We start from the raw sequence: 22,437 nt of genomic DNA, 5'->3' as shown, positions 1-22,437 counted from the left end.
CGGGTAATATTAAGGTTGAATAGATTGACTCGTTCTAACGTTACGCTCATCTGGAGCCCAACAGAAAACTTATGTACCTGGGTATATAATCGCATACCTAGAGGCCGGGCGGCTCGGAATTGGAGTCCTTATGTAATCATAATCACCAATTTTGGGCGATTATATTGATTATATGCATCCCTGATATGCAACAACGGTCACGAAATCACATAGAACAACAAGCAGAGATCCCCAATAATGAATAAACTGCTGAAACAGGAGGTCAATCCCTAAACTAGACATTGCGTCGTGGCTTCGATACAACGAACAACATTGTTGGTGACTGTACATATATCATAAAACATTTCACAGATGTTGGGGATCTGATGAGGTTACAGCAAGGTTGGCAGGGACTTAGCGGCTCGTTCCCACTGTAACGGCGCCACACGCGAAGGATTGCTGGAACCATGGGTCCTCGGCCGGGACCGCTAGCGCAACGCAAATGCACAAGACCACACGCCGACACGCGAAGCCGGTTACAACGATGGCCATATTGCCGGCTCTTCCCAAACATGTCGTTAGCACCAGCCAGTGCAGCCAGAAAACCTAAGACTTGGAAGGGGGGGAGCTGTAGGTTGATTGGATTGAAAGGTTGAAAAGCCGCAATCCCGGTGTTTGCGTCGCTAAAAAGCCGCCAGCAGACTTATCATGTGAAATGGCAAGAGCCGGTGTTTTTAGTCGGTAATTCACGTGTAGAGGTGCTATGGGATAAGGAACACGTGCTTAGGTGGAATGGTGAGTCGTTTGGTAAAGGTGGGTTGGATGGTCCCGATGCGACAGGAGTGGAATTAGTGTCGGGATGGATTCACTTGTCAAGATTATTGAGCTTTGCAGAAAATACGCACCTACAGCCCGGGAAGAACATCAGCGAGAGATGGATGCTGTGTGGTTCTCAGGCTTTGGAATAGAGATGTAACCGGAAAATTACAATGGCAAGTCTAAACGCTCATGTTGGGCGGCGGCGTCATCGCAATTCCATTCACCTTTCTTGCTTCACCTTATTCACTTCTCTCTTTTTTATGTCGTGGTCTCTTTCTATCCCTCGTCTTATCCTCTCCTCATCTTACCTCACCTTCCCACCCCTCCACCCTCTCAACCTCTCAACCTCACTCTTCCACCCTTCGCAACACTTTCATCCTTCTTGGAAGCGCGCCGCTCTCACCGACCGGACGAGACAGTAGAGCTCTTGCTCTGCTTAGCATCTGGTATGTTCCAGAGCACCATAATCGAAGCCCGTCTGCGTTTGTAGCCGTTCTCATCCAGAGTCCGGGTCTCACTATTGCTTTACTTTTCCCAAGCATCACGTATCAATTTCCAATCAACTCGAGCGCAAGATCAGCATACTCGTCTTGTATCACGTTCCTCACCTTCTCTGGTGCATTCTTCTATTGATATTAAGCCCTGTCGAAGTCATCGACGCTGACCTGTGAATATAGTAAACTATCCGTAGTACATCGTTTCGAAGATACTTAGTTCAACATGCCTATCAAGTGGATTCCCGAGTTGGATCAGTTGGTGTGTTCATGCTCTCCCACTCCCCATTTCCGTGCCCTCCCATGGCGCGCGAAATCTCACCACCACAATTCGTGGTTTTATCCCCATTTAAGCAGCTGTGCAAAGGTCGTAAAATTAATGATACACTGTGCGTTAGCTTCTCCTTCTACTTCTAGACACTCATCCATTCAAAATCGACCCGGATTTGATCGTAGCGGCTTGGCGTAAGTCTTCACTCATCTTGAAATCTCTATCACCTAGATTTTTCCTGATCTTTCCCTGACTCATGAAAAATCGACACAAATTACTGTAGCCGCTAGCTAACCTAATTTAAATATAGCCACTGATAGGGGTGATATCCCTACAGCCCGCTCGATCACCGAGCGCTTTGTGAAGATTCGCCGGATTGCAGCAGCGAAGTATGGCAAGACGATTGGCAAGGCATCTGGCAAGGCGTCTGCTCGCACCTCTATAGGCTCCTCTTCACCAAGGAACAAAGGCGGTCGTGCTCTGGAAAACACTAATGTCACTCCTCACAAGCTCAGCTCTTCTGCACCTGTTACTCCGAAGAACAAGCGCACTACTGGCAAGACAACCCCAGCCAGTAAAAAGCGCAAGGCGAATAAGGAATCTAGCGATGCAGAGGAGTCTAGCGATGCCTATGTCGAACCTCCAGTCCATGTTTCCAGACGCAAGGCCCGAGAACTAAACGGCAGCCCTAGCACTGGTCGTGGAAGCCAGGGTGTTGCATCAATAGATACTGGCTCCGCCCTGAAGACTGGCACTATCAAGCGTGAGGCTGCTGACAATAACCTCCCTGCTCGGTACCATGGTCAAAACCAGGCTCCAGTGATTGGCGGTTCTGAACAAAGCTATTCATATGGTCAAGATTTGCCTGACACCGTCACGACGTCTGAACTTGATACCAACGAAGAGTCGACCTTCAGCCATGCTCTACAGACCGGCCATGGCAGTGTGTACGACTACCCTGCTGTTGGCACACAGACCTTAGAATCAGACGACCGGACTGCTTACCAGGCCCTCTTTTCCGAGCAGGCTGACGAAGGCAGCGCTGACGGTTCTTATGGAGGTAACTTTGGCGTCAATTACAATCAAAACACGGGCTATCCCAGAGACGTTGTTTACGATAACGACGTTGTCTATGTGGATTCTAGCATTCAGGAAACCCCAGTCCACCTCCGCCGTCAGGCCCCTCTGCCAATTGCGTTTAGCGCTGCGCATAATATGACACAACCTCATACTTCCGCGGAAGCAGGTGGCTTTATCAATCCTGGTGATTTTGTTGACGACAATGACAGTGATGAAAGGGATGATGCTAAAGGGAACGCATCACCAGTGCCGCCCCGCCCACGCACACGTCGCGAAGTGAGCAGGCGTGCTGCAGCGAAGCATGAGCGCGATGAAGGGTTTGGTACTGAGGGCAGTAGCGTTGGTGAGAGTGAATACTCTAATTATACTGACCAGGGGGAGTATATTTGAGGTGGCTTCGAGATGGCGACGCTCGGGGATGGCGTGAGGGAATGACGAATGATGGTTCATAAGGAACGGTCGGTCTGGCAATAGCGATAATCTGGTAGTGTCTTCTTTCCTTTCTTTAGCACGAGGGCTGCGTAACGCCGTACAGTTGGTGGTTGGAGCCTTGCAAGCACGCTTTTGGGGTTGCTTATCATTCGTTCCTTGCTTAAAGCGCTGGGGCACTTCCTGTATGGCCATGGCTTGTTACTTAGGCAAAACTACTTCTCGATGCTGGATCCTTGGAAGTTCCTTTTCTTTTCTCTCTAGGGACAGTTGGCTAGATTGGCCTATGCCGCTCATTGGCTCAAATTCCGGGGCATCAAGCTCATACCTAGTATAGTTTGTATGAAGAATGGCTTTCGGTCATCGTTTTTCTAAGTGACAGCGTCTTGTGTAGATCAAATTGCATTGAGTATGATACGAGAAGTGCGGAGGAAGGAAAGTCTTGAGAGGCTAGAGACAGCTAGCACAGTTTAAGTGGATAATTAAAAGCTCACTAGGCCGTGTTTTTAAGATTTCAGGATTTCAGGATTTCAGAATTTTCAGAGATCAAAATTCTGGATCTCCGATTCGTCCATACCGAACCAACTGCTAAAGTATGTGGATGATTCCGCCAAGATTTTCACTTTCTTCGGTGCTCCTGCCACTCACATGGTACTATTTATACAGATTATACATACACACTACCTTCTCTCTTTCCCCTTTCCTCTCTCGTGATCCCACTCTCTCCCCTTGTCCCCTACTCTCTCCTTCGCGCCCTCCCTCCGACCTCTTTTCTCCTCCTTCAGCTCCCGCGCTTTCTCGCGTGGATCAATGACCACTAGTTCTTCCTCATTTTTCCGCTTCCATTCTAAATCTTTGCCTAACCGGTCCTTGGCAAAGCTCAGCGCGTGTGACATCCAGCCCGCATCATCGTCAGGCTCATCGGTAGCGGCCTGTGTGTCCCACGATGTGCAAGACTGGCAATTGGCAATAAAGTGGAGGTCGCAAAGAGCAGCTTCTTCATCCGTAGCGGGCGGCTGTGGAGCACCATTCGTCGATTCGCCATTTTTGCCGTCGGACCGGTCGGAAAGTTGCGGGACTGAAGACGCGGGCTGATTTGTTTCTTCTGGAGGAGCTTGTTCAAGTTTAGACTTGAAAGCATTGAATAGGGAGAGAACCTGTTGCTCAGCTGTAGTGCTGGCCGCGCCAGGCCGACGCTTGCGGCCGCGTATTGAGGTTTCGGGAATCATTGCTTCTAAAGCGGATTTCTTGGGAGGCGCTGCGGCTACGGGGCCGCTGGTGTTGCGCTTCATAGATGCTTTGAGTTCCGCGATCTGGGCATTGGTGCGTTCAAGTAATGAGGCTTGCTTGGAAGATTCCGGTTCTGGGGAAGTTGATGGAGATGGAGAACGCTGCCTCTTTGAAGGAGGAGGGGTTGCCTTCTTGGTAGCTCGTGGTGGAGGTGGCAGTGAGGGAGACCCAAGGACGGGTTTTCTTATGGGCATTTCCCGCTTTCTCTCTGGAGCTTTTGGCATCGGCGGGTTGCTGGGAACTCGAGGAACCTCCTCACCCGCGCTGACCAGCTTTGGGTTAAATTTAGCTCTTTTTACAACAGGCGTAGCTTCCCCATCCTCTCCTTCATCCCCCCCAAAGCTGAGCAATTGTTTCCCGGCCTTTCTTTTTGGCTTCTTCTTTTCTTTCTTCTCTTCAACTGTTGGTTGCACTACTCGAATCCTCTTCACCATATCCTCAAATGGATTGACTATTATCTCTGCGCCAGTAATTTTTGTTGGATATAGAGGCCTTTCGCTTTCATCATCAGCCAAATCCGCCTCCCCCATCTTCATCAGGTTATAGATGGTATCTCCAGCCACACGCCCGAACATAGCATTTTTCCCTGTAAGCTCCGGCGTATTTCCCAATGTAAGGAAGAATTGACTGCCATTATCATCCTTCCGTCCAGTATTCGCCATGCCCAACAATCCTCGTCTGTTGAACTTCAGCCGGCTATGGAACTCGTCCGCAAATGGCTCTCCATCGTAGCTGCTCTCGCCGCCTGAACCAGTCCCACAAGGGTCGCCCCCCTGGATGATGAATCCAGGGACCAGGCGGTGGAATATCGTATTGTCGTAGTATCCATCGAGACAGAGTTGCAGAAAATTTCGGGAGGTGAGGGGAGTCTGTTTCGCAAAGAGTTCGAGCTCAATATCGCCGGCGGTTGTTTGGAGGAGGACTTTAGCAGTCGGCTGGGGTTCGAGGTTGTAAACGGAGCTCATGATGTTCGTGATGTATGGCGATGCATCTGTGGTGTTGAGCTTTTCCCGGGTGACTTGCTCACCGCCCACGTTTCGGCAGAATAATTGATGTGATTTTGGCAGGGTCTAACCGACGTCACCAATACACGTACCGCACACTCGCTTGTTGCGTGCCTTAACAGCTGAGAGCACCTTGTGATCTATCCTACCACCTGTCAGCCTTTTCAGCACGAATCCCGGGCCTTGATCTACGTCTTTACCCCCTCTGCTTAATCCCAGCCCTCTTCCCCAACGGATTTAGGGATACGTTTTGTCGACATTACTGCTGTGCGAATACCGCACTGATTGCGGTTAATCGCCACTATGCTTCCCTATATCAACACCCGTGAGCTGTCCACCTCTCCGTGTCTAATCAGATGACATACTTATATAATCCTATAGCCTTCGCCTACGTAGCCAATGCGTTAGGTGCTTCCACAGATGAGCGTATGTTAAAACCTGAGAATGCTATGAATCTTTTACATATTAACACGTAATTAGTTAAACTCATCTTCTCCTTCATTCTTTCTTATCCACTTGCCGCTGTCCTTAAGCGAATTCCGGACAAAGCGCCATGGCAGAAAAATCTGTTCATAATAGGGTAAACTTTACTTCTTGTTATCATTGTTTGCCGTTATTAATTCCTTATAGAGTATCTCTGTTTTATTTGGTCGGTCTATTTGATTTGTGGGATGGCATTCGAACACTTCTCTGGGGCTCTGTTGGTGCATATGCTATTGCGGCGTACATCGACTCTCCGTTCATGCCATGGATTGGCTTCGTTTTCCTAATGGGACACATGTCTATCGGCCACATCTACCGTCAGATCTTAAACGACCCAGGAGTTATAGATGTCACAGGTTTGTAGATTTCACACAGCCATCGTGGACACATCGCTGATCCTTACTTTTTTTAGGAGCGCAAATGGTTCTAGTCATGAAGGTGATACGGACCTTACCTTACTGCACTAGAGGAGGGAAAATTGACGTATTGTAGCTCACCGCATTTTGCTGGAATGTTCACGATGGGCGGTTACCTGAATCAGAGCTGTCAGACTTTCAGAAAGAGCGAGTGATCAGAGAGCTCCCAGGCTTGCTTGACTACGCTGGCTATGTGGTAAGACGAAGAGGATCTTTAACTACCCGTCTAATTTGACATGCCGTAACAGCTTTTCTTCCCTTCGCTATTCGCTGGGCCAGCATTTGACTACGTAGACTATCGTCATTACATCAGTACCACCATGTTCCAGCTTCCTCCCGGCATCGATCCGTCCAAAGCGCCTCCGACCCGTAAGAAGCGTAAGATTCCTCGCAGCGGCACACCTGCCAGCTGGAAAGCTGGGTATGGTTTGCTCTGGATATTTGCCTTCCTCCAATTCTCCGGCTGGTATTACACAGATTTTCTCCTTGGCGACGACTACATGAAGTACAGCTTCTTCCGTCGCGTCTGGATCCTTCATATGCTCGGCTTGACCACACGCATGAAGTATTATGGCGTCTGGTCGCTTACTGAGGGTGCCTGTATACTATCTGGTATTGGTTACAATGGTATCGACCCGAAGACTAGCCGCGCTAAGTGGGATCGTCTACAAAACGTCCGGCCCCTCGCTATCGAGACTGCTCAGAATAGCCGTGACTACCTTGGAAATTGGAACATTAACGCCAATCACTGGCTACGAAACTATGTGTACCTTCGCGTTACGCCCAAGGGAAAGAAACCTGGCTTCCGCGCCAGCTTAGCCACATTTGTCACAAGCGCCTTTTGGCACGGCTTCTATCCGGGTTATTACATGACTTTTGTCCTTGCATCGCTACTGCAAACAATTGCTAAAAGTAAGTACTTCACAATGTTGAGTATGTTTAGCCAATACAATGATAACCATCGTACCAGACGGTCGTCGTCTTCTCCGACCCTTCTTCCTCACACCCGACGGCGTCTCCCCAACACCTAAAAAACGCTATTACGACATTTTCACAACCCTTGTAACCCAGCTGGCTTTTTCCTTCACTGTTGCGCCCTTCATCTTCCTCACCTTTTCTGGCTCCTGGCTCGTCTGGGTTCGCGTCTACTGCTACTGTCTCATCGGAGTTGCCATCTGCTTCGGCTGCATATTCTCGCCTGTGAAGCAGAAGCTGCAGATTCAGCTTAAGAAGCGGAATCAGGGGAAAATTCAGGAAGTCGTCAAGGAGGAGCAAGAGAAGGAGAGGGTGCAGAAGGCGCCCACTTTGGGCCTTCCGGATGATCCGGAAGCTGAGATGGAGGAGATTGTTGCTGAGGTGAAGAAAGAGATGGAAGCTAGGAAGAAAAGGGGTGGCAGCGTGTCATTCGATATAAAGAAAGCTGTGGAGGAGAAATTGAGCAAGATGTGACCAGTGACGGTGGGACTGGAGAGGTCTTAGAGAAGCCATGGATACTGAGAGAGGGAGTTGGAGACAACTGAATCATCGCCATCATTAGCACATTCAGCGGTAAGCAGCATTTAGCATTAGCAGATGAGTTAAAACTCATATTTTGTAAGCCCGGTGTAGGATAGTCGTTAGAATTTACCGGCCACATGCATGGACATTAAGACCCGCAGCGAATTGCAGCCTCGGAACTTTAGAGTCTAAATAAAAATATATTAACTTGACATTAGATTGTCGGGGTTGAGGCTTGATCTTGTTTGAAGTGCTGTTATGCTAAGAATATATTTAAAGACAAACATATACGTCCTCTGAATCGTAACGAACGAACTGGATACTCCCATAAACCCATTCCATGACACCTCCCTTGGCCAGGCAAGTTTCAAAACCACTTTCATTTCTCATCATTACATTGTCATCATTAACGTTTAACACTTATGCCCATAAGCCATCCTCGCCAACTTCGCGGGACTCATCTCCGCATTCTCATCCCTTGGTAGCACCTTAACGGGCTCGATCGGTGTCGCACCTCGCGGCTTCTTGCCAACCGTAAGTCCAGGGGAGCCTGTCGCAATGAGGTTGAGCCAGGCGGCGAGACGGTAGCCAGCTATTGATACGTGCAGACATTAGCAAGCAGCCCTATAAATAGCCACGTTACAGATATGAGAGCAAGCAAAGGGAGAGCAGCCAAGGCTTCTCTTCTCTGTTCTGCATTCGAGACTCGGGGCAGCTAGAGTTACCTTTCGCAATCTGCAGCTCGATAACCGGGATTGCAGTGCTGTAATAGCTCCCATCCAGCTCCTTTCCGCTAACAGCGTTAACACCACCCTTGAGTACCGTGCTACACACGAACGTATTGCTGTCACTCGCCTAGCCTATGGAGGTAGTAACCGGGTCGCTCAAGTCAATGCCGGAAAGCCACGAGTCCTTCTGGGACTTGTAGGCGCCTGTCTTGATCTGTGTCGTCAGGTTCGAGGCCCAGCTTGAGGCGTAGGTGAGCGTGTAGCCGCCTACGAGCTTTTCGGGCATATTGGTGTCCCAAATGTGATGGAGATTGGTTGAGGTGCCATCGCTAGGAGGGGTCAGCTGATTTGGGCAAGTGATTATGGATGAAGGTAATGACCCATTGGACAAATGGAAGGTAGTTTGAAATAACAGGAGATCGTTGGATAAAGGGAAGACTCGCTGCGAGATAATATATTCCTTACAAAGTTACGTCAATGGTGTTGCCGCCGACATCTATGAGAAAGATTCATTAGAACATATAGCAAGGAGTACTTTTTGAGACATGCATACCGAGTGCTTCATCATGCAGAGGTTGATGGATGTCACCAACGAAGTGAATAATCCACTTCAGCGCCTTGGTCACCTCAGTAGATGACAATGATGAATCGATCACTCTTGAAGTCTGCCGGTCGTGTCTGGTTAGGTTCACGTTCAAGCAATCACGGAGAGAACAGCAAGGCATGGCAACAAGAACGGACGACAAACATAATTCTGAATAGCGCTAACTACACAACCGTCCGCTCCGCAGTCGCGATTGTAATCGACGTTGCATGACGTCGGCGGATTATCCTCAGCATCGATGAAATGATACGGCGCAGAGAAACTGCCTTCAGCGGTATAACGGTAGGTGTCCGCCCAAGTGGCAACGTTGGCAAGGTAAGATGTCGAAGTATCACCCAAGATGTTCTGGCAGAACGTCTTAGTGGCGGACGTGACGAAGTTCTGGGCAATGTACGCCACTGTATCATGACCAAGGGTACCCCACGCGTTAACGCCGGGAAGGGTTTGGAGGATAAAAGGTGCAGTAAAGAGAAGTGTTTTAGCCATGGTGGACGACAGCTTAAACTACTAAATGGGGGCTCCGCAACGGACTTGTGGAAAGAGGATACCCCCATCTTTTAAACTGTCACTGTTTGAGAAACAATGAAAGATCATCGGTGGGCTCCGAGATAATCTCTTGTATTAAGCGCTGAAACAAGATCGTAATTAGAAGGCGAAACCCCGAGATTCAAGGATGCCACCATGGCGATGCAGGTCCATCTATATGCCAAGCTAGGAGCTATACTTAAAAAGGAAGGCCCGATTGGAAACAAGCCATACAAGCTTCCGGATCGGTCATAGGCTGGAGAGGACATGAGGAGGGATGCCATCTTGATTGGCAGTCGATGTTTCTGTGCATGTTCCAATTGGCTTCCTAAAAGCTTCGCGCAGAACATCGCAATATACAAGGCATAGTTCTGTCAACCAATGCATTCGTCCAAATGCACCACCTGCTGTAGTTTGAGTAGTACAAGCCCATCTGTAAAGCACAGTGTCTTGGGGAAAATAGACAATCATGAACGGCCTTCTCCTTTCGCTACCTGACTTCAGGTGCTGCTGCAGCCGCTACGTCGTGATCAATAGGCTCTGCATTGGTGTTCAGGTCAACCTCTGGTTCTGCGGGTCTTCCCTCAAAAAGTCGAATCCACCAATATGGCGGATCTAATGGGCTATGTCCGTCGTGGAGTGGTGGGTACACATCGTTAAAAAAGTACCATACTGTTGTCCTGTTAGCTCAGATACTATGACCGCATTCTAGTACGACGCTTACTGTGGCCAACCACGATCCCACACATCTCGTCTTTCGGCACGGTCCCATGCACTACTAAAGAAAACATCAATAGCACCCAAGGTAAGTACGGCGCACGAAAAACGACGAGTCCCAAAAAGCTCAGCATTGTGTCCGGATTCTTCCTACTCCAAATGTATATCAGAGTGCTCGACAACGCTGTACCGAGAAATGCCATAGAAAACATTGGCGCAATGCAGAGAAGCAGAGTCGACGCAAATGTGAGGAGCCAGGAGAAATGTGCTGGCGAACGGCCGGATGATTCCTCGAGGAGCCGAGAGTATCGTTGAAGGAAGAAGATGTGGTAGAGGAGGTCCAGACTGAGTGGGCCAAAGTAGAAGAATGTAGTTATTAACCTCCAGTACTGATATAACATAGTCAGCAAGAGACCTTCATCTAGTCAGAGGTGCCGTTGTCGTACCTGACTTCTGTAAAACACGGTCCGAAAGCTGTAGAATAACTGAAATGGAGTGAGTATGTGGCACTGAACCAGCACACTTGCTCCCAGTGCAGCCGTCATCCACCACCTTGTGCACACTGGCATTTCGAAAAACCACTGCTCCAGAGGAAACTGGTTACCCATCACGCCGTCCCCGCCACCAAGTATAGCCGCCATGATACGAAAAGTGCTGTGATGTTAATCGGAAACAAAGGACAGATGCAAAGATGGTTAGCCTTAATGAGGTGGAGAGGTATGCGGAATATCAGCGAGAGGCAACCTTTTAGCCCAAGGTGAAAACAACAAAAGGTGCCAGCAGTCTCGTGCTGTTAAAGACAATTGCCGCTCTTGCAAACGGCTACGTAGTCAGATCCATGGCCGCCCGTGAGGCTGAGTAAGGTCTTATCAGATCATCCAAATCAAACACCGTGGTCCACGTGACTGTAAGAACCCCCCTGCTCATTTCCAGCCACTCGAGGTGATCTCGACACAACAACAGCCCGCATCGCCGACCTGTACCAGCTCATATCCATCACGCTTGGTTTAACCCGCGCATGCATCAACCTTCATTGAATAACTTCTATCACCATTGCTTTTGGACGCTGTTAGTATTCTGCTAATTCGAAAACATCTTCGCGCTCAATTAAAGAACAGCTGCGTCCGGCGCATAGTTTAGCGCGTTCCCAGCCACCCCAATCGCGACTTCTATTTCTCATGATATTTGCGCAACAATTCAACCCTCACCACTCACCTATCCTAACTCTCGAATTTTCGACGTTCTCTAGCTGCGCTTCGGCGCGTTTAACATCCATATGCCTCCAAAACTACCTACAGGCCGTCCAACACGTGGGGGTTTCAGCGGACCGGGACGCGGTGGTCGACCGAGCGTTGGCAAACCAAGCGCTAGTAAACCAAGCGGTGGTAGACCAAGTGGCGGCAGACCAAGTAGAGGCAGGTCAAGTGGTGGCAGACCAAGCGGGGGGAGGCCAAGTTTAGGCAAGAGAAGGGGCGACGTGCAGCGTATGTAGTCGATCCTAATGCGCTTGCAGCGATTGCAATTTTTTTAGTAGGAATGTCTATATAGCTAACAATGGGATTCTTTTAGCTGGCGATCCAATACCGTACGCGAAAAAGCGACGGTACAAACCCGGTACACTTGCTTTAAAAGAAATCAGACGGTATCAGAAAAGTACAGATCTTCTGCTGCTTAAATTACCATTTTCAAGATTGGTGAGTAGTCCTCTTGACATGCCGCGCTCGTTCGAAGAACCAATCATTGCTGATTATATTCCTGAAATATAGGTTCGCGAAGTTGCACTCAGTATGTCAACCACAGGCGAAATTCCACGCTGGCAATCGCAAGCTATCATGGCATTACAGGAGGCAGCTGAAGCATTCCTAGTGCACCTGTTTGAAGACACAAACCTATGCGCAATACACGCCAAGCGAGTGACGATAATGCAAAAGGACATGCAATTGGCAAGAAGAATAAGAGGCGTATGGGGAGGTTTGGGCTGAGAACTCCTTAGATACCGTTTGTTCTGAGCTTGGGAAAAGGGTGGAAATATCGCGTTAGGGGTTAGGATAACAGTAGGACAAAGGGTTGTCGCTGTTGATTTCTCGGCGCGCGAACCAGTTATTGTTCTCATTATGATAACGGTGTATTGGACTACGGTGTTTACGGACTCAGAGCTTGGTTTTGGGCTTATTCTCAGGTATACCAAATTTCGTACATTGTATATCAAATAAACTCCTTAATACAAGGAACAATTTCCGCAATGCCTCATCTGCTCTATTAACGTTCACTTAAATCACCTAAACTTATACTACTAGATATTTATAGGACAACTTCGAAACTAAAAAAGTCACATTCATTTACAATTAATCTAGACGCAACAGACGTGTTTGAGCTATCATAGATTGGGTAGAGTAAATATGAGACCTGGATATGCAGGCGTCATATTATGGAGCATGACTATGGCCTAAGGGCCGAACTCGAAGAACATTTCCCTTCTCTTTCCTCTTTCTGTCGTATTTCCGTCCCGTAGATTATGGGTTGACCGCTGATCTTAATATATGCAACCCAAAGCTCAACTTGGTTCCTTCCCACTTTCCTTCCCCATCAAAACTCTGCTAAGTCTACGCAATCCCCAACGTCTTTTTTCCTTTTCTTCTCCATCCAACTTATTCTGATTTCCCTCTTTTATTCTATCATGCGTGACCGCCATTGGCCCGGACCAAGCCACAGATTTCACACCCATTGCTATACTTAAATCTGCAAATGTGCCGTCCTCTCCCGGTGTAACATATTTCTTTCCCTCTGCCCATGCACGAAGAGCAGACATGTACTCTTCGTCATTGTCGCGGTTGCGCACATAGGTGGGGAGGGGCTGGGATTCCTGGTGTGAGCGCGTGCGCGTGTGAATGGGGGTAACAGTAGCGTTGTTAGGATTTGAGGTTGATGGACTGATGTCTGACGTCTCTGTATAAGGCGGTGGTGCCTTAGGAGGTGGAAGAGGAGAAAACATATTAATTCAGGTTTCCTAACAGATGAAATAATGAACGTCTATCCAATTTGGCAACAAACACCAAATTTGTGCACTATCCAGAGAAGCACGATGAGAGACGAAGAATGGAGAGAATACCCTTGATAATAAGCACTTAATATCCCTTTGCTGTACACTGGCATGACCTCTCCTGAGCGCCAGGATAGATTTTAAATGGTGCTGCTCAGCCGATACTCACCTCTTAGTGACGTCATGGGCCTGGACGTCGTGTCAACCAATTGCTTGGGAACGTGCGCTTCTCAGCAAGTCAGCAAATTCTTCATTTGGCGGCCAACCTGAGAAGCGAAATTTTATGTTCGGAAAACTTTCCAAGAGTTAGATACATTTTTGGTGTTGTATCTGCTGGGGTGCATCCGTGGATGGGTGGAACAGGGTTGTTAGTTCTTTTGGGGATAGCTTCTTTTGATGAACGGTCTTTCTAAGCTTTCCCTGCAGCGTGGAAAAAGTAATACTCTACTGCCGGTCATATCTGCTTGCTGTAGGTCTTTACCCGCAGTTAAAAAATCTCTCCAAAAGCCCAATTTCGATGTAAGTTCATTAAAATATCTCACTTATGCGCATCGACCTCACTTTAGAAAGTCGGACTATTTCATACCAATTTACTCCTCTCATGCTTTAAAATCCCAAATGCCTAATACGACCTGGGGCGAAGAACCTCACGCGAACCAGGCGAGTTAAGCTTCATGCAGGAACAAAAATATTCAAGATAAAAAAGGGGCCAAAATCATAATTTAACCTTCCGAAACATAATCCACGAAAGCGTAGTCCCGCAGCCGAGAAATTAAGATAATGATGAGAAACACCAAGCAGAGGTCTTGGTTACAGGATGAACATTCTGAGATTGGCAGTGAAGTGCCGTGAGCCGAAAACATGAATATGGAGGCTTCAGAAACGAGTTGATCTGGGGTCGATCTCCTCTAGATCGCACGCTTTACCATATATAGTAGTTGAACTGAAGCTCTTGGCGTCAGATCAATCCGAAGCTTTTTTTCCCAGATTAATCGTCAAGTCGAATCTGAAGCTCTGCTCGTGCACCCGTCCAATTGCCCCATGCCCCCACCGCCCTTCCCGAGCTCAGAGGAGCGCACACCGCCTAGAGATTTCATCGAATAAGGAGGGGCCGGGGGGTGAAGAGGTAGCCGTATCGCGTAATTGGGGTGTATAGAATTAACTTTGCTCATGAAATAGAATATAAGGACACGGCCAATAAAAGAGAGGCGCAGCCAAACAAACCAAAGCTTGTCGCGAAGAAACAGGATTTCACGTCCTTTCATCCTTACAATTATTACGTATCTGCTTACGCTTATGCAGACATAGTTGATATAGTTGTACTGTAAGCTTTTACAGTGTGGGAAATGAACGAGCGACTTAATTCTAAATCTATGGAAATCAAGTAGTATAAATACATGAGGTAGATTGCAAGAGACTGACGTCGATGATCTACAAGTAGTAAGACATATGATGTCAAGGAACGGGGTAGTGCGCGGGTGAGACAAAATGACGTTTTGGTATGGTACCGGAAGTCGGTTACATGTACTCATATATTGAAAAAGATTTTCGAATCGAATGGCCGTAATGGTGTTCTGCAGGAGGTATCCTTGTGCTAGAAACAGTTAAGCAAGATACTAAAACAGCAATCTCTACACAGTAGATAAACTCTCTACGCTGTTGATCAACTCCCTCAACCACTTTATTCTTTGCTCTGCTGCGCCAAAACCGTACCTTTACCTTAAATAGTACAATTTTCCTCATGGGGTTTCACCTCGGGCAGCACGTAGCGTGGGCGCTTGCAGCAATGCCTATGGCTGTCATAACCCATCTCCACCTATTGACCTTACCCCAGATCGTAACAATCTCCCTCATATCAGTCTTCTCTGCCCATCTCCTAGTTGATTCCCTTGCGGTCTGCCTATCCACTCTTGGCATAACCCGCGTATTTTCTTTTAGCTGAAACCCCTCGTCTCTCAACAATTCCTGGACCTTCCACTTCGCCGCTCCATTTATTCCCGGCTCCATATAAAGCAGCGTAAGTGGCATAACTGCGATACTGGAAATGGCCGCAACTATGTATAGTATGTTTGATAGTTTGTCTGTAGTATAATAGGCAAGGAGAGCGTTGGAAATTGTGCTGCTAATTATGAGAGGACGCACAAATGTAGGGCCGTATTGATATGCTTGGAGCCATTCTTTTGCGAGAAGTTTAGGAGGTGCGTGAGATAGGAGAGGAGGGAGAAGGATGGCGTTGTATGCAAAAGTTATGCCTGGTTGGTCAGAGAGCAATGAAGATGCGAGGATGCAAGTTCATACCGCAATATAGTGCTGGAGCGGTGATGCCGACTATCTTGGCTATGCCCAGGGGTGAAAGTAGATACAGGTGAAAGTAAGACATTCCAGCTGGCTGTCTAAGATAGGTGTAGAAGCACACAAAGTTAAGATCGATCTAAGAGAGTCGTTGAGCCTGTATAATATACACTACGGGGAGGGAAATGAGTTGTGTAAAGTAAGAAATATTATTTGGAATTATTGACCACAGCGAAGCATTTCCATGGGAAAAGAGTTTATTCATATGTAGGGTGTTCAATATTGATATAGTTTTGTCGATCGGTAGTCCGTGCACCGATTGTAAGAAAAGAAAGAGGACTCTGTCTATTGAATGTGGCTCTAAGAGCCTCTATATATACATAAGAAAGGTGTAGGAAATGGGGATGAGAAGGGGGGAGGAGGGTGGCAATAGAAACAAGGAGTAGGTGACCGAGTCAAGACGGGGTAGGTGACCAAGTCAATGACTGAGTCAATGGGAGGTAGCCGAGTCGGTGACAAGACAATCTGATTCAGGTCGACAGGTTTGGTCGTCAGCGGAGGTATACGGAAACGGAGGTAGGCAGGTAAAACTGACGGCTTGTTCGGTGAGTATATGCCTCAGACAGTGTCGCCGAAAGCTCTGGTGGTGACAGGATAGATCAATAAACCAAACGCTTGGTACCACACTGTGAATGTCCGCCAACCCCCCCCCCCCCCCCTTCCCAACAAATATCAATTCCGATAAGAGCGGAAGGCGGAAGAAACACAAAGTAGAGCGCGCGATTTTCTTATTAGAGAGCACAGTATCGGAATTTTTGATGTCTTCAAAGGCCTTAGCCGAGGTTATTCATACATGTACAGCAGCTGGGTATCAAGATCCAACGTCAAGGACCAGCCCAGATGCCAGAAAGCAATCCATCCCAGAACACCACGCCTAAGCCCCACTTCCCAAAACTTCTTATCAGAGAGCAGTATCGGAATTTTTGATGTCTTCAAAGGCCTCAGCCGAGGTTATTCATACATATGCAGACTGCGTACAGCAGCTGGGTACCTGGTAGGGTTCTACGACAGTTGGACTGTGCGCGAACACCAGAATCAAAACACGCGTATTCCTATTGATTCTATTGACTGGCTCTTATCGGTAGCCGTAGGACCCATTTTACCAGGGAAAGGGATACAAACGAGAGCGACTTTTTGTCCAAAGTCAAGGACCAGCCCAGATGCCAGAAAGCAACCCACCCCAGAACACCATGCCCAAACCTCACCCCCGAAACTTCTTATCAGAGAGCACAGCATGTGAATTTTTGGTGTCTTCAAAGGCCTCGACCGAGGTTATTCATACATATGCCGACTGCGTGCAGCGGCTGGGTATCTAGATCTACAGCATATACAAACGAGAGCGACTTTTTGTCCAAAGTCAAGGGCCAGCCTAGATGCCAAAATAGCAACCCATTCCGGAACACCATGCCCAAACCCCTACCACGCAAGGAAAAAATTTTGCTGTTACAGTTTCATTCGCTACGCATTCGCCCTCACCTGCCTCCCCATCGCTCCCTGCCGCTCCCTCGCGGGCCTCAAGCTCGCCCTGCTCTGCGCCCTTAGCTCTAGATAGTGCCCGACGACGCTCTTGACTTGCTCCTCAAGCCCGGCATGCCGGAAGCCAAACACGGCCTCGGTCTCCTCAACATCAATCGCCACCTCATGCGTATCCGCATTCCCGCAATTCGGCAACACGCGCTTCTCGACCGCCTCGGGAAACAGCTTCGCCACGATACCGCGCACGGTATCCCAGCGCGTGCTCTGGCTGAGGACGTAACTCCGATTCCCGCTCACATGCGGCAGCAGCGCCTGGACGTGCACGCGCGCCACATCCTCGAGGTGCACGGTGGCAGACGCGATGGAGTCGAAACGCTTCCCGAGCGCGATGCCGAGGATCAGGGCATTGGTGCCCTTGAGGGCCTCGCGCGCGCTGAGCGCCAGCTCGTTGCGGCCCTCGACGAACGACGGGTGCAGGTGGACGACGTCGAACTCGGGCTCGTGCTCGCGGACCCATCGCTCGGCCTCGGCGAGCGCGGCGACCTTGGAGGCTGCGTAGGCCGCGAACTCGCTCTCGTAGGGCGCCGCGGCGAAGGGCACGCGGTCGGAGGCCTTGGCCGGGCGGCGCTGGCGCTCGCGGCCGTTGAGTTGGGACACCGGGATTAAGGCCGCGATGGATGACGTGATGACGACGCGGCGGACGGTGCCGGACTGGCTGGCGGCGTCGAGCATGCCGAGGGTGCCGCGGACGGCGGGCTCGATGAAGTAGGCCGCGTGCTGGTTGACGGGCACATCACGCGTGCTCATGAGTGGGGAGGCGATGTGGATTATGTAGTGGACACCTTGCACGGCTTCGTCGTAGGCGTGAGGGGCGGCGAGGTCGGGGACGACGGCGAAGGAGAGGCGGGCGCCGGGGTTTAGCCGTTGGATTGTGGGGTGGGTAAGCAAGCCATGAGCCTTGGATTGGGATCGCACAGCGGCGCGGACGGCGTAACCGGCGTTGAGGGCGTGGGTGAGGACGCGGAAGCCGATGTGGCCTGTTGCGCCGGTTATGAGGACAAGTGTTGAGTTGTTGGAGGCCATTGGGAGAATGGAGAGGTCAATGGCGAGAGGGGTGGTGGTGGGGGTGTTTCTGTTTCGAGCCAATGGAGTGTTGCTATTGGTTGGTTGGTTGGTTGGTTGGTTGGCAGTGATGAGAGTGAAAAGCGTGACCCTGAGTCTTATATGATTCCTGAGGATGGTGTTGGGAGGTGGGTGAGGTGTGCGAGGTTGGTGAAGTGGGGTACTGGTCTCCCCATGATGTATCCTTGTGATCTTATATCAAGACCATGGGTCCCTAATGTGGAGCAATGCGCTGAGATTCAGCAGCGTTGGCTGGCGTGGCGCCCCGCCCTGCAGCAGCTTTTGGGGTCGGTGGACCGGCGCAGCGGTGACACCGTTCGGCTCTCGCCCTCTCACAAGCGGCATTCAAACCCCATTCGACCAGTCTGGCGTTCCAGAATCAGCCCCTGGCGCCGCGAGTCGCACTTCCCGGTTTTTCCCTCCGTGTCTTGTCTGTCACTGGAGAGAAGTTTGCAGCGCTTGTGGAACGGTCTGACCGACGTCGTCCTCTTGCATGCCGTCTGCACAAGGCTGAGCCCTCCTGACAGGCCCTGCAGAGTTTTCCTTTGTTCGAATCAAATGTGTGGTGACGCACGAGAGATTGAAGGTCGACGCGCCCAAGTTCTATGCAGCTCTTCCTGTGCAGCCCCATGGACCTATTGGTTTGACACAACAGCAGGAGGCGTCGGGGGAAGACGCGAGGAAGCCTCCTTCATGCTCCAGAGCTCTCGGCATCCAATATAGAGCGCGAATTAAATGAAGTTCTCAACAGCTCGCCACACCTCTTTTTAGAGGAGCGGCTTCCCGGCGCCCCCTGTCGAATGCTGCTGTTCGGGGTGCCTTGGCGTCTTTGGGGTTCTGGGGTCTTGCCCCTCCAATACTGCCGAGAGATTTTCTTGCCAGGACGCCCTGCCCACCCAGCCGGCCGTGCACAGCCGCCTCGTGCCACCTCGTGCCACCCCAGAACCATGGCCAAAACACGCGAAGTTATTGCGATTTTGCCTTTGTTTGGGCCACATTTCAATAATTATCGACAAGGAGATAATACCGTGTCCCTTTCGAATCTAAACATGGTTCGTAGGATTTGAAATCCCGTCGCCGCTCAGTTCTAAGTATGGCTGTCTTACCAACCGGCGGCAACACGGGAAAAAGAGACGCGTAATGCCGATTTGTTTCATGCGTGAGGGGCAACGCTTTCTTTGTCCCCCGCGTGACGGACTGGCAGTACTTTCGGGGTGTCTGGGTACGTAGTGTAGTGTGCGTACCTCCCCCACAGATCAACGTGAGCACGAGCACAAAGCGGTCACGCTGCTTACTCCCACGCAACGGCTTGCAGCGGGACAAAGGAAAACCCAATTCTGACGATTTCCATCACCTCATACTCGCCATAAAGCCCGAGTCATTTCACCTCTGCCCTTTGGGGACCGCTCGATGGTCTCGACCGACGACGGTCTCGACTTGCCTGTCGCTTCTTCTGAAGCCTCCAAGCTTAACGGGTAAGGCTTCGCTAAATCTCCAAAAGGGGCTATAGAATTTCTCCAAAAAGGGCTCTAGAACTTGACTTTGGATCTGGGCGACATTGCGCCGTTCGAGTTTCGTGGCTTTTTCGCATAACGTGGCTTTAAGTATATCGAAACGCCCTTTAATCCAATGAAGCCGTGTCGAAGTCAACCCTGCAGCAATAAGAAACTTTAATCTCAGGAGATGTGACAGCTCGAACAATGCAGGGATATCACGCCAAACCGTAAGCCCACTCGTGTCGCTTCCTCGCCCTACTCGTTCCCTGCCGTCAGCAAAATCTACAAGCATACTCCTGGATCTCGCCAATAATGCTAGAAGAATATTTCCCGTCACGTCTCCTCAAATATTGCGGCGCCCCTCCACTGATATTATGGCTGGCCTAAGTGTATGCTGTGTCAAACGAGAGCCACGTAGATAGGCTTTTTAAGAGTTGAGCCCGTCTCACCCTGGCAGTCAATATCAAAATATTGCGCCTTTCTAAGTATTTATGCATGTGTAATATCTCTGCGATTTATTTTTATTCTCCGTGTCAAGGCATTGATGTTCTGTCATAGACTCCATTACTCAATTGAGACATCACCCTACTCTCTCCCCGCAACACGCCAATAGCATCAGCGTAAAGACTCTGAAGAAGGGCTTACCCTTTAGCCAGAATCTGTTCCCACTCCATGATCCCAGCCGGGCCTTTACTAGTTGGGCTGTGAGTTATGCGGCTTGCAATCCAGGCCAGTCCAGGACTCCACACGCCCAAAGACGAAGATCTTGAATACGGCAAGCAAATGTCTCGGACGAGTCAGTGCTTTTATCAATGTTCAATACCTATCGATAAGGATTCAGTATTTTTCAACACTATAATAACATCATTGAATTAAGGTCAACGATAATCATAGACCCCTTAAATGATACGCATACACCCCCTAAACGATACGCATACACCCCTTACCTAAACAAGCTTAGATCTTTCCACTTTAAGTTAGAATATCACGTGTGTTTAACTTGTTTACACCCAAATCGCGAAAATCAAAGTGTCAAAATACAACACCTATACAGCCTGTACAGGCTCCAGTGTCCCCCCCTTATGTGTGCGCGCAACACACACAGCAATTTCGCTTCATATGCACTAGAGAATTTCAAGTTTAACTCTTGTAATTAAGCTTAAAAAGTTAAAGGCTTTGCCTTTCTTACGGGTGCACAGCTCTTTTGGCAAGCGCACAGTATCTACGCTGGATGGTGCGCTCAGCTAGTGATTACCGAAATTGCTGTGTGTGTTGCGCGCGCACACCGGGGGGGACACTGGAGCCTGTGCAGGCTGTAATATCTTTAAATCGTCTAAAGTTGACTGGTAGGAGCACGGAGTGCTCTGCGAGGCACTGTAAGAACTAGATTGGGTGCTGCTGTCTCTATTTAACGTCAGTAGATTGCCTCTTTGGGCACCCGCGCCCGCGCCCGCCCGTGGGTAGTGCAGCCAATATTTCGCTCGAATGCTGAGAGCTCCCGCTGAGTAGAGTTACCAATGCGATTCGTAGAGCCAGCCGGGCGACTGCGACGACACTCTACAATTGCAGGCTCTTGAATAAGAAGGTAAGGCAATGTTGTTTCCGCGATTTAGGTGTAAACAAGTCAAACACACATGATATTCTAACTTGAAGTGGAACATCTAAACTTGTTTGGAGTCGACGCGTACCATTTAGGGGTGTATGATTATCGTTGACCTAAATTAAAAAGCGTAACGTAGGTAACGGGGTTTTGACTGGGTTTTGACCGATTTGAAAATCAAAGTTCGCCAAAACGCCGACCCGCCGACAAACAACTAGTAAAACTTTAAATCAGTCATAACTCAGGGACCGGTCAAAACCCCGTTACCCAAGTTATCCCTTCCACTGGTAGGGTTCTACAACAGTTGGACCGTGCGCGAAACACCAGAATCAAAAGTACGCGTATGATCACGGAGCCTTGATCCTATTGATTCTATTGGCTAGGTCTCATCGATAACCGTAGGACCCATTTTACCAGCGGAAGGGATATTATGTTCCACCTTATCCCTTGCACTGATAACAACGCTCTATAAAATGCGGCCCGTGTGCGTCAATCAATAAGGTGCATACGCGGCCGATAAGTGTTCATCACCAAACTCTCAAATAAGGCCCCAAATATACCGAAATATTGGTATATATTATATCCCTTAACACGCTTGCGTCCTAAGATCAACTGGTCCGTGCACAACACTAGAATCAAAACAACGCGTATAGCCTTATTTAATTGATTTAATTGGGTAGTACTTATCGATAACGGTAGGACGCAAACCAGCGTGTTAAGGAATATAGAACCTTATTCTTTAGAGTTGAGTCGATCTACGTGCTCCTAGCAACACAAGCCATCTTTGCGTAATGGTATTCGACAGAGTCTGCACCCGTACGTCGTCAAGGGCGCCCTTTGAGGTCTCTTGAAGCGCACTGAAAGCCCGTATCCCATCATCCGTCAATTATTGCCCTACGTTATCAATAATAATATGGCCCGTGCATATCCCATCCAACGTCAGCGTCCTAGGAGATGTAAGCCGGTGCGCGAACGCCAGAATCAAAAGTACGCGTATGACCACGGAGCCTTNNNC

General features: G+C 49.2%; 11 protein-coding genes across 11 annotated transcripts; 4 read left to right on the top strand and 7 right to left on the bottom strand.

Moving 5' to 3' along the window:
- Positions 1–99: 99 nt before the first annotated feature.
- Positions 100–389, bottom strand: K441DRAFT_345604 (uncharacterized protein). The gene has a single exon (XM_067641292.1). The coding sequence runs from the start codon at positions 328–330 to the stop codon at positions 169–171; it is 162 nt and encodes a 53-aa protein (XP_067507691.1). The 5' UTR covers positions 331–389; the 3' UTR covers positions 100–168.
- Positions 390–1,369: 980 nt separating this feature from the next.
- K441DRAFT_345590 (uncharacterized protein) lies at positions 1,370–3,393 on the top strand. The gene is made up of 3 exons (XM_067641291.1): positions 1,370–1,554; positions 1,691–1,757; positions 1,874–3,393. Exons 1-3 carry the CDS (start codon positions 1,519–1,521, stop codon positions 3,031–3,033), a joined length of 1,263 nt encoding a protein of 420 aa, XP_067507690.1. The 5' UTR covers positions 1,370–1,518; the 3' UTR covers positions 3,034–3,393.
- A 142-nt stretch (positions 3,394–3,535) lies between these two features.
- On the bottom strand, positions 3,536–5,335 carry K441DRAFT_655155 (cyclophilin-like protein). The gene has a single exon (XM_067647802.1). It carries the CDS (start codon positions 5,325–5,327, stop codon positions 3,753–3,755), a length of 1,575 nt encoding a protein of 524 aa, XP_067507689.1. The 5' UTR covers positions 5,328–5,335; the 3' UTR covers positions 3,536–3,752.
- Positions 5,336–5,454: 119 nt separating this feature from the next.
- Positions 5,455–7,949, top strand: K441DRAFT_630213 (MBOAT family protein). Its single transcript, XM_067646261.1, has 8 exons — positions 5,455–5,691; positions 5,748–5,792; positions 5,847–5,946; positions 5,997–6,205; positions 6,262–6,287; positions 6,342–6,461; positions 6,514–7,177; positions 7,236–7,949. The coding sequence occupies exons 1-8, from the start codon at positions 5,670–5,672 to the stop codon at positions 7,712–7,714; spliced, it is 1,665 nt and encodes a 554-aa protein (XP_067507688.1). The 5' UTR covers positions 5,455–5,669; the 3' UTR covers positions 7,715–7,949.
- A 226-nt stretch (positions 7,950–8,175) lies between these two features.
- K441DRAFT_685141 (S1/P1 nuclease) lies at positions 8,176–9,580 on the bottom strand (the record flags this gene model as incomplete). Its single annotated transcript, XM_067651852.1, has 6 exons — positions 8,176–8,354; positions 8,488–8,575; positions 8,639–8,819; positions 8,956–8,986; positions 9,044–9,155; positions 9,239–9,580. 6 exons carry the CDS (start codon positions 9,578–9,580, stop codon positions 8,176–8,178), a joined length of 933 nt encoding a protein of 310 aa, XP_067507687.1.
- A 601-nt stretch (positions 9,581–10,181) lies between these two features.
- Positions 10,182–10,977, bottom strand: K441DRAFT_429132 (Der1-like protein; the record flags this gene model as incomplete). The annotated part of the gene is made up of 3 exons (XM_067641613.1): positions 10,182–10,291; positions 10,344–10,725; positions 10,783–10,977. Coding segments are annotated over 3 exons (687 nt in total), but the record flags the coding sequence as incomplete, so codon positions are not given.
- A 487-nt stretch (positions 10,978–11,464) lies between these two features.
- On the top strand, positions 11,465–12,579 carry K441DRAFT_655150 (histone-fold-containing protein). The gene is made up of 3 exons (XM_067647801.1): positions 11,465–11,820; positions 11,906–12,030; positions 12,103–12,579. Exons 1-3 carry the CDS (start codon positions 11,613–11,615, stop codon positions 12,316–12,318), a joined length of 549 nt encoding a protein of 182 aa, XP_067507685.1. The 5' UTR covers positions 11,465–11,612; the 3' UTR covers positions 12,319–12,579.
- K441DRAFT_655149 (uncharacterized protein) lies at positions 12,576–13,603 on the bottom strand. Its single transcript, XM_067647800.1, has one exon. It carries the CDS (start codon positions 13,326–13,328, stop codon positions 12,891–12,893), a length of 438 nt encoding a protein of 145 aa, XP_067507684.1. The 5' UTR covers positions 13,329–13,603; the 3' UTR covers positions 12,576–12,890.
- Positions 13,604–13,624: 21 nt separating this feature from the next.
- On the top strand, positions 13,625–14,414 carry K441DRAFT_655148 (uncharacterized protein). Its single transcript, XM_067647799.1, has one exon. The coding sequence runs from the start codon at positions 13,773–13,775 to the stop codon at positions 14,043–14,045; it is 273 nt and encodes a 90-aa protein (XP_067507683.1). The 5' UTR covers positions 13,625–13,772; the 3' UTR covers positions 14,046–14,414.
- Positions 14,415–15,022: 608 nt separating this feature from the next.
- On the bottom strand, positions 15,023–16,241 carry K441DRAFT_655146 (uncharacterized protein). Its single transcript, XM_067647798.1, has 2 exons — positions 15,675–16,241; positions 15,023–15,628 (listed from the first exon to the last, which is right to left on the bottom strand). The coding sequence occupies exons 1-2, from the start codon at positions 15,754–15,756 to the stop codon at positions 15,126–15,128; spliced, it is 585 nt and encodes a 194-aa protein (XP_067507682.1). The 5' UTR covers positions 15,757–16,241; the 3' UTR covers positions 15,023–15,125.
- A 945-nt stretch (positions 16,242–17,186) lies between these two features.
- On the bottom strand, positions 17,187–18,287 carry K441DRAFT_685136 (NAD(P)-binding protein; the record flags this gene model as incomplete). The annotated part of the gene is made up of 1 exon (XM_067651851.1): positions 17,187–18,287. The coding sequence occupies one exon, from the start codon at positions 18,285–18,287 to the stop codon at positions 17,187–17,189; it is 1,101 nt and encodes a 366-aa protein (XP_067507681.1).
- Positions 18,288–22,437: the final 4,150 nt, after the last annotated feature.

The sequence above is a fragment of the Cenococcum geophilum genome (assembly GCF_001692895.1).
Source record: "Cenococcum geophilum 1.58 unplaced genomic scaffold K441scaffold_8, whole genome shotgun sequence".
Classification (NCBI taxonomy): Eukaryota; Fungi; Ascomycota; class Dothideomycetes; order Gloniales; family Gloniaceae; genus Cenococcum; species Cenococcum geophilum.
Note: the sequence above shows the minus strand (reverse complement) of the source record. Positions and strands in the feature narration are given on the sequence as shown.

Coding starts and splice junctions, on each gene's coding strand:
- K441DRAFT_345604 (XM_067641292.1), bottom strand. CDS start 330: ATGTACAGTCACCAACAATGTTGTTCGTTGTATCGAAGCCACGACGCA.
- K441DRAFT_345590 (XM_067641291.1), top strand. CDS start 1,519: ATGCCTATCAAGTGGATTCCCGAGTTGGATCAGTTG. Junction 1,555..1,690: donor TTCCCGAGTTGGATCAGTTG/GTGTGTTCATGC, acceptor ACTGTGCGTTAG/CTTCTCCTTCTACTTCTAGA. Junction 1,758..1,873: donor TTTGATCGTAGCGGCTTGGC/GTAAGTCTTCAC, acceptor ATTTAAATATAG/CCACTGATAGGGGTGATATC.
- K441DRAFT_655155 (XM_067647802.1), bottom strand. CDS start 5,327: ATGAGCTCCGTTTACAACCTCGAACCCCAGCCGACTGCTAAAGTCCTC.
- K441DRAFT_630213 (XM_067646261.1), top strand. CDS start 5,670: ATGCTTCCCTATATCAACACCC. Junction 5,947..5,996: donor AAAAATCTGTTCATAATAGG/GTAAACTTTACT, acceptor AATTCCTTATAG/AGTATCTCTGTTTTATTTGG. Junction 7,178..7,235: donor ACTGCAAACAATTGCTAAAA/GTAAGTACTTCA, acceptor CCATCGTACCAG/ACGGTCGTCGTCTTCTCCGA.
- K441DRAFT_655150 (XM_067647801.1), top strand. CDS start 11,613: ATGCCTCCAAAACTACCTACAGGCCGTCCAACACGTGGGGGTTTCAGC. Junction 11,821..11,905: donor GAGAAGGGGCGACGTGCAGC/GTATGTAGTCGA, acceptor GGATTCTTTTAG/CTGGCGATCCAATACCGTAC. Junction 12,031..12,102: donor AATTACCATTTTCAAGATTG/GTGAGTAGTCCT, acceptor CCTGAAATATAG/GTTCGCGAAGTTGCACTCAG.
- K441DRAFT_655149 (XM_067647800.1), bottom strand. CDS start 13,328: ATGTTTTCTCCTCTTCCACCTCCTAAGGCACCACCGCCTTATACAGAG.
- K441DRAFT_655148 (XM_067647799.1), top strand. CDS start 13,773: ATGAACGGTCTTTCTAAGCTTTCCCTGCAGCGTGGAAAAAGTAATACT.
- K441DRAFT_655146 (XM_067647798.1), bottom strand. CDS start 15,756: ATGTCTTACTTTCACCTGTATCTACTTTCACCCCTGGGCATAGCCAAG. Junction 15,629..15,674: donor CGCTCCAGCACTATATTGCG/GTATGAACTTGC, acceptor CTGACCAACCAG/GCATAACTTTTGCATACAAC.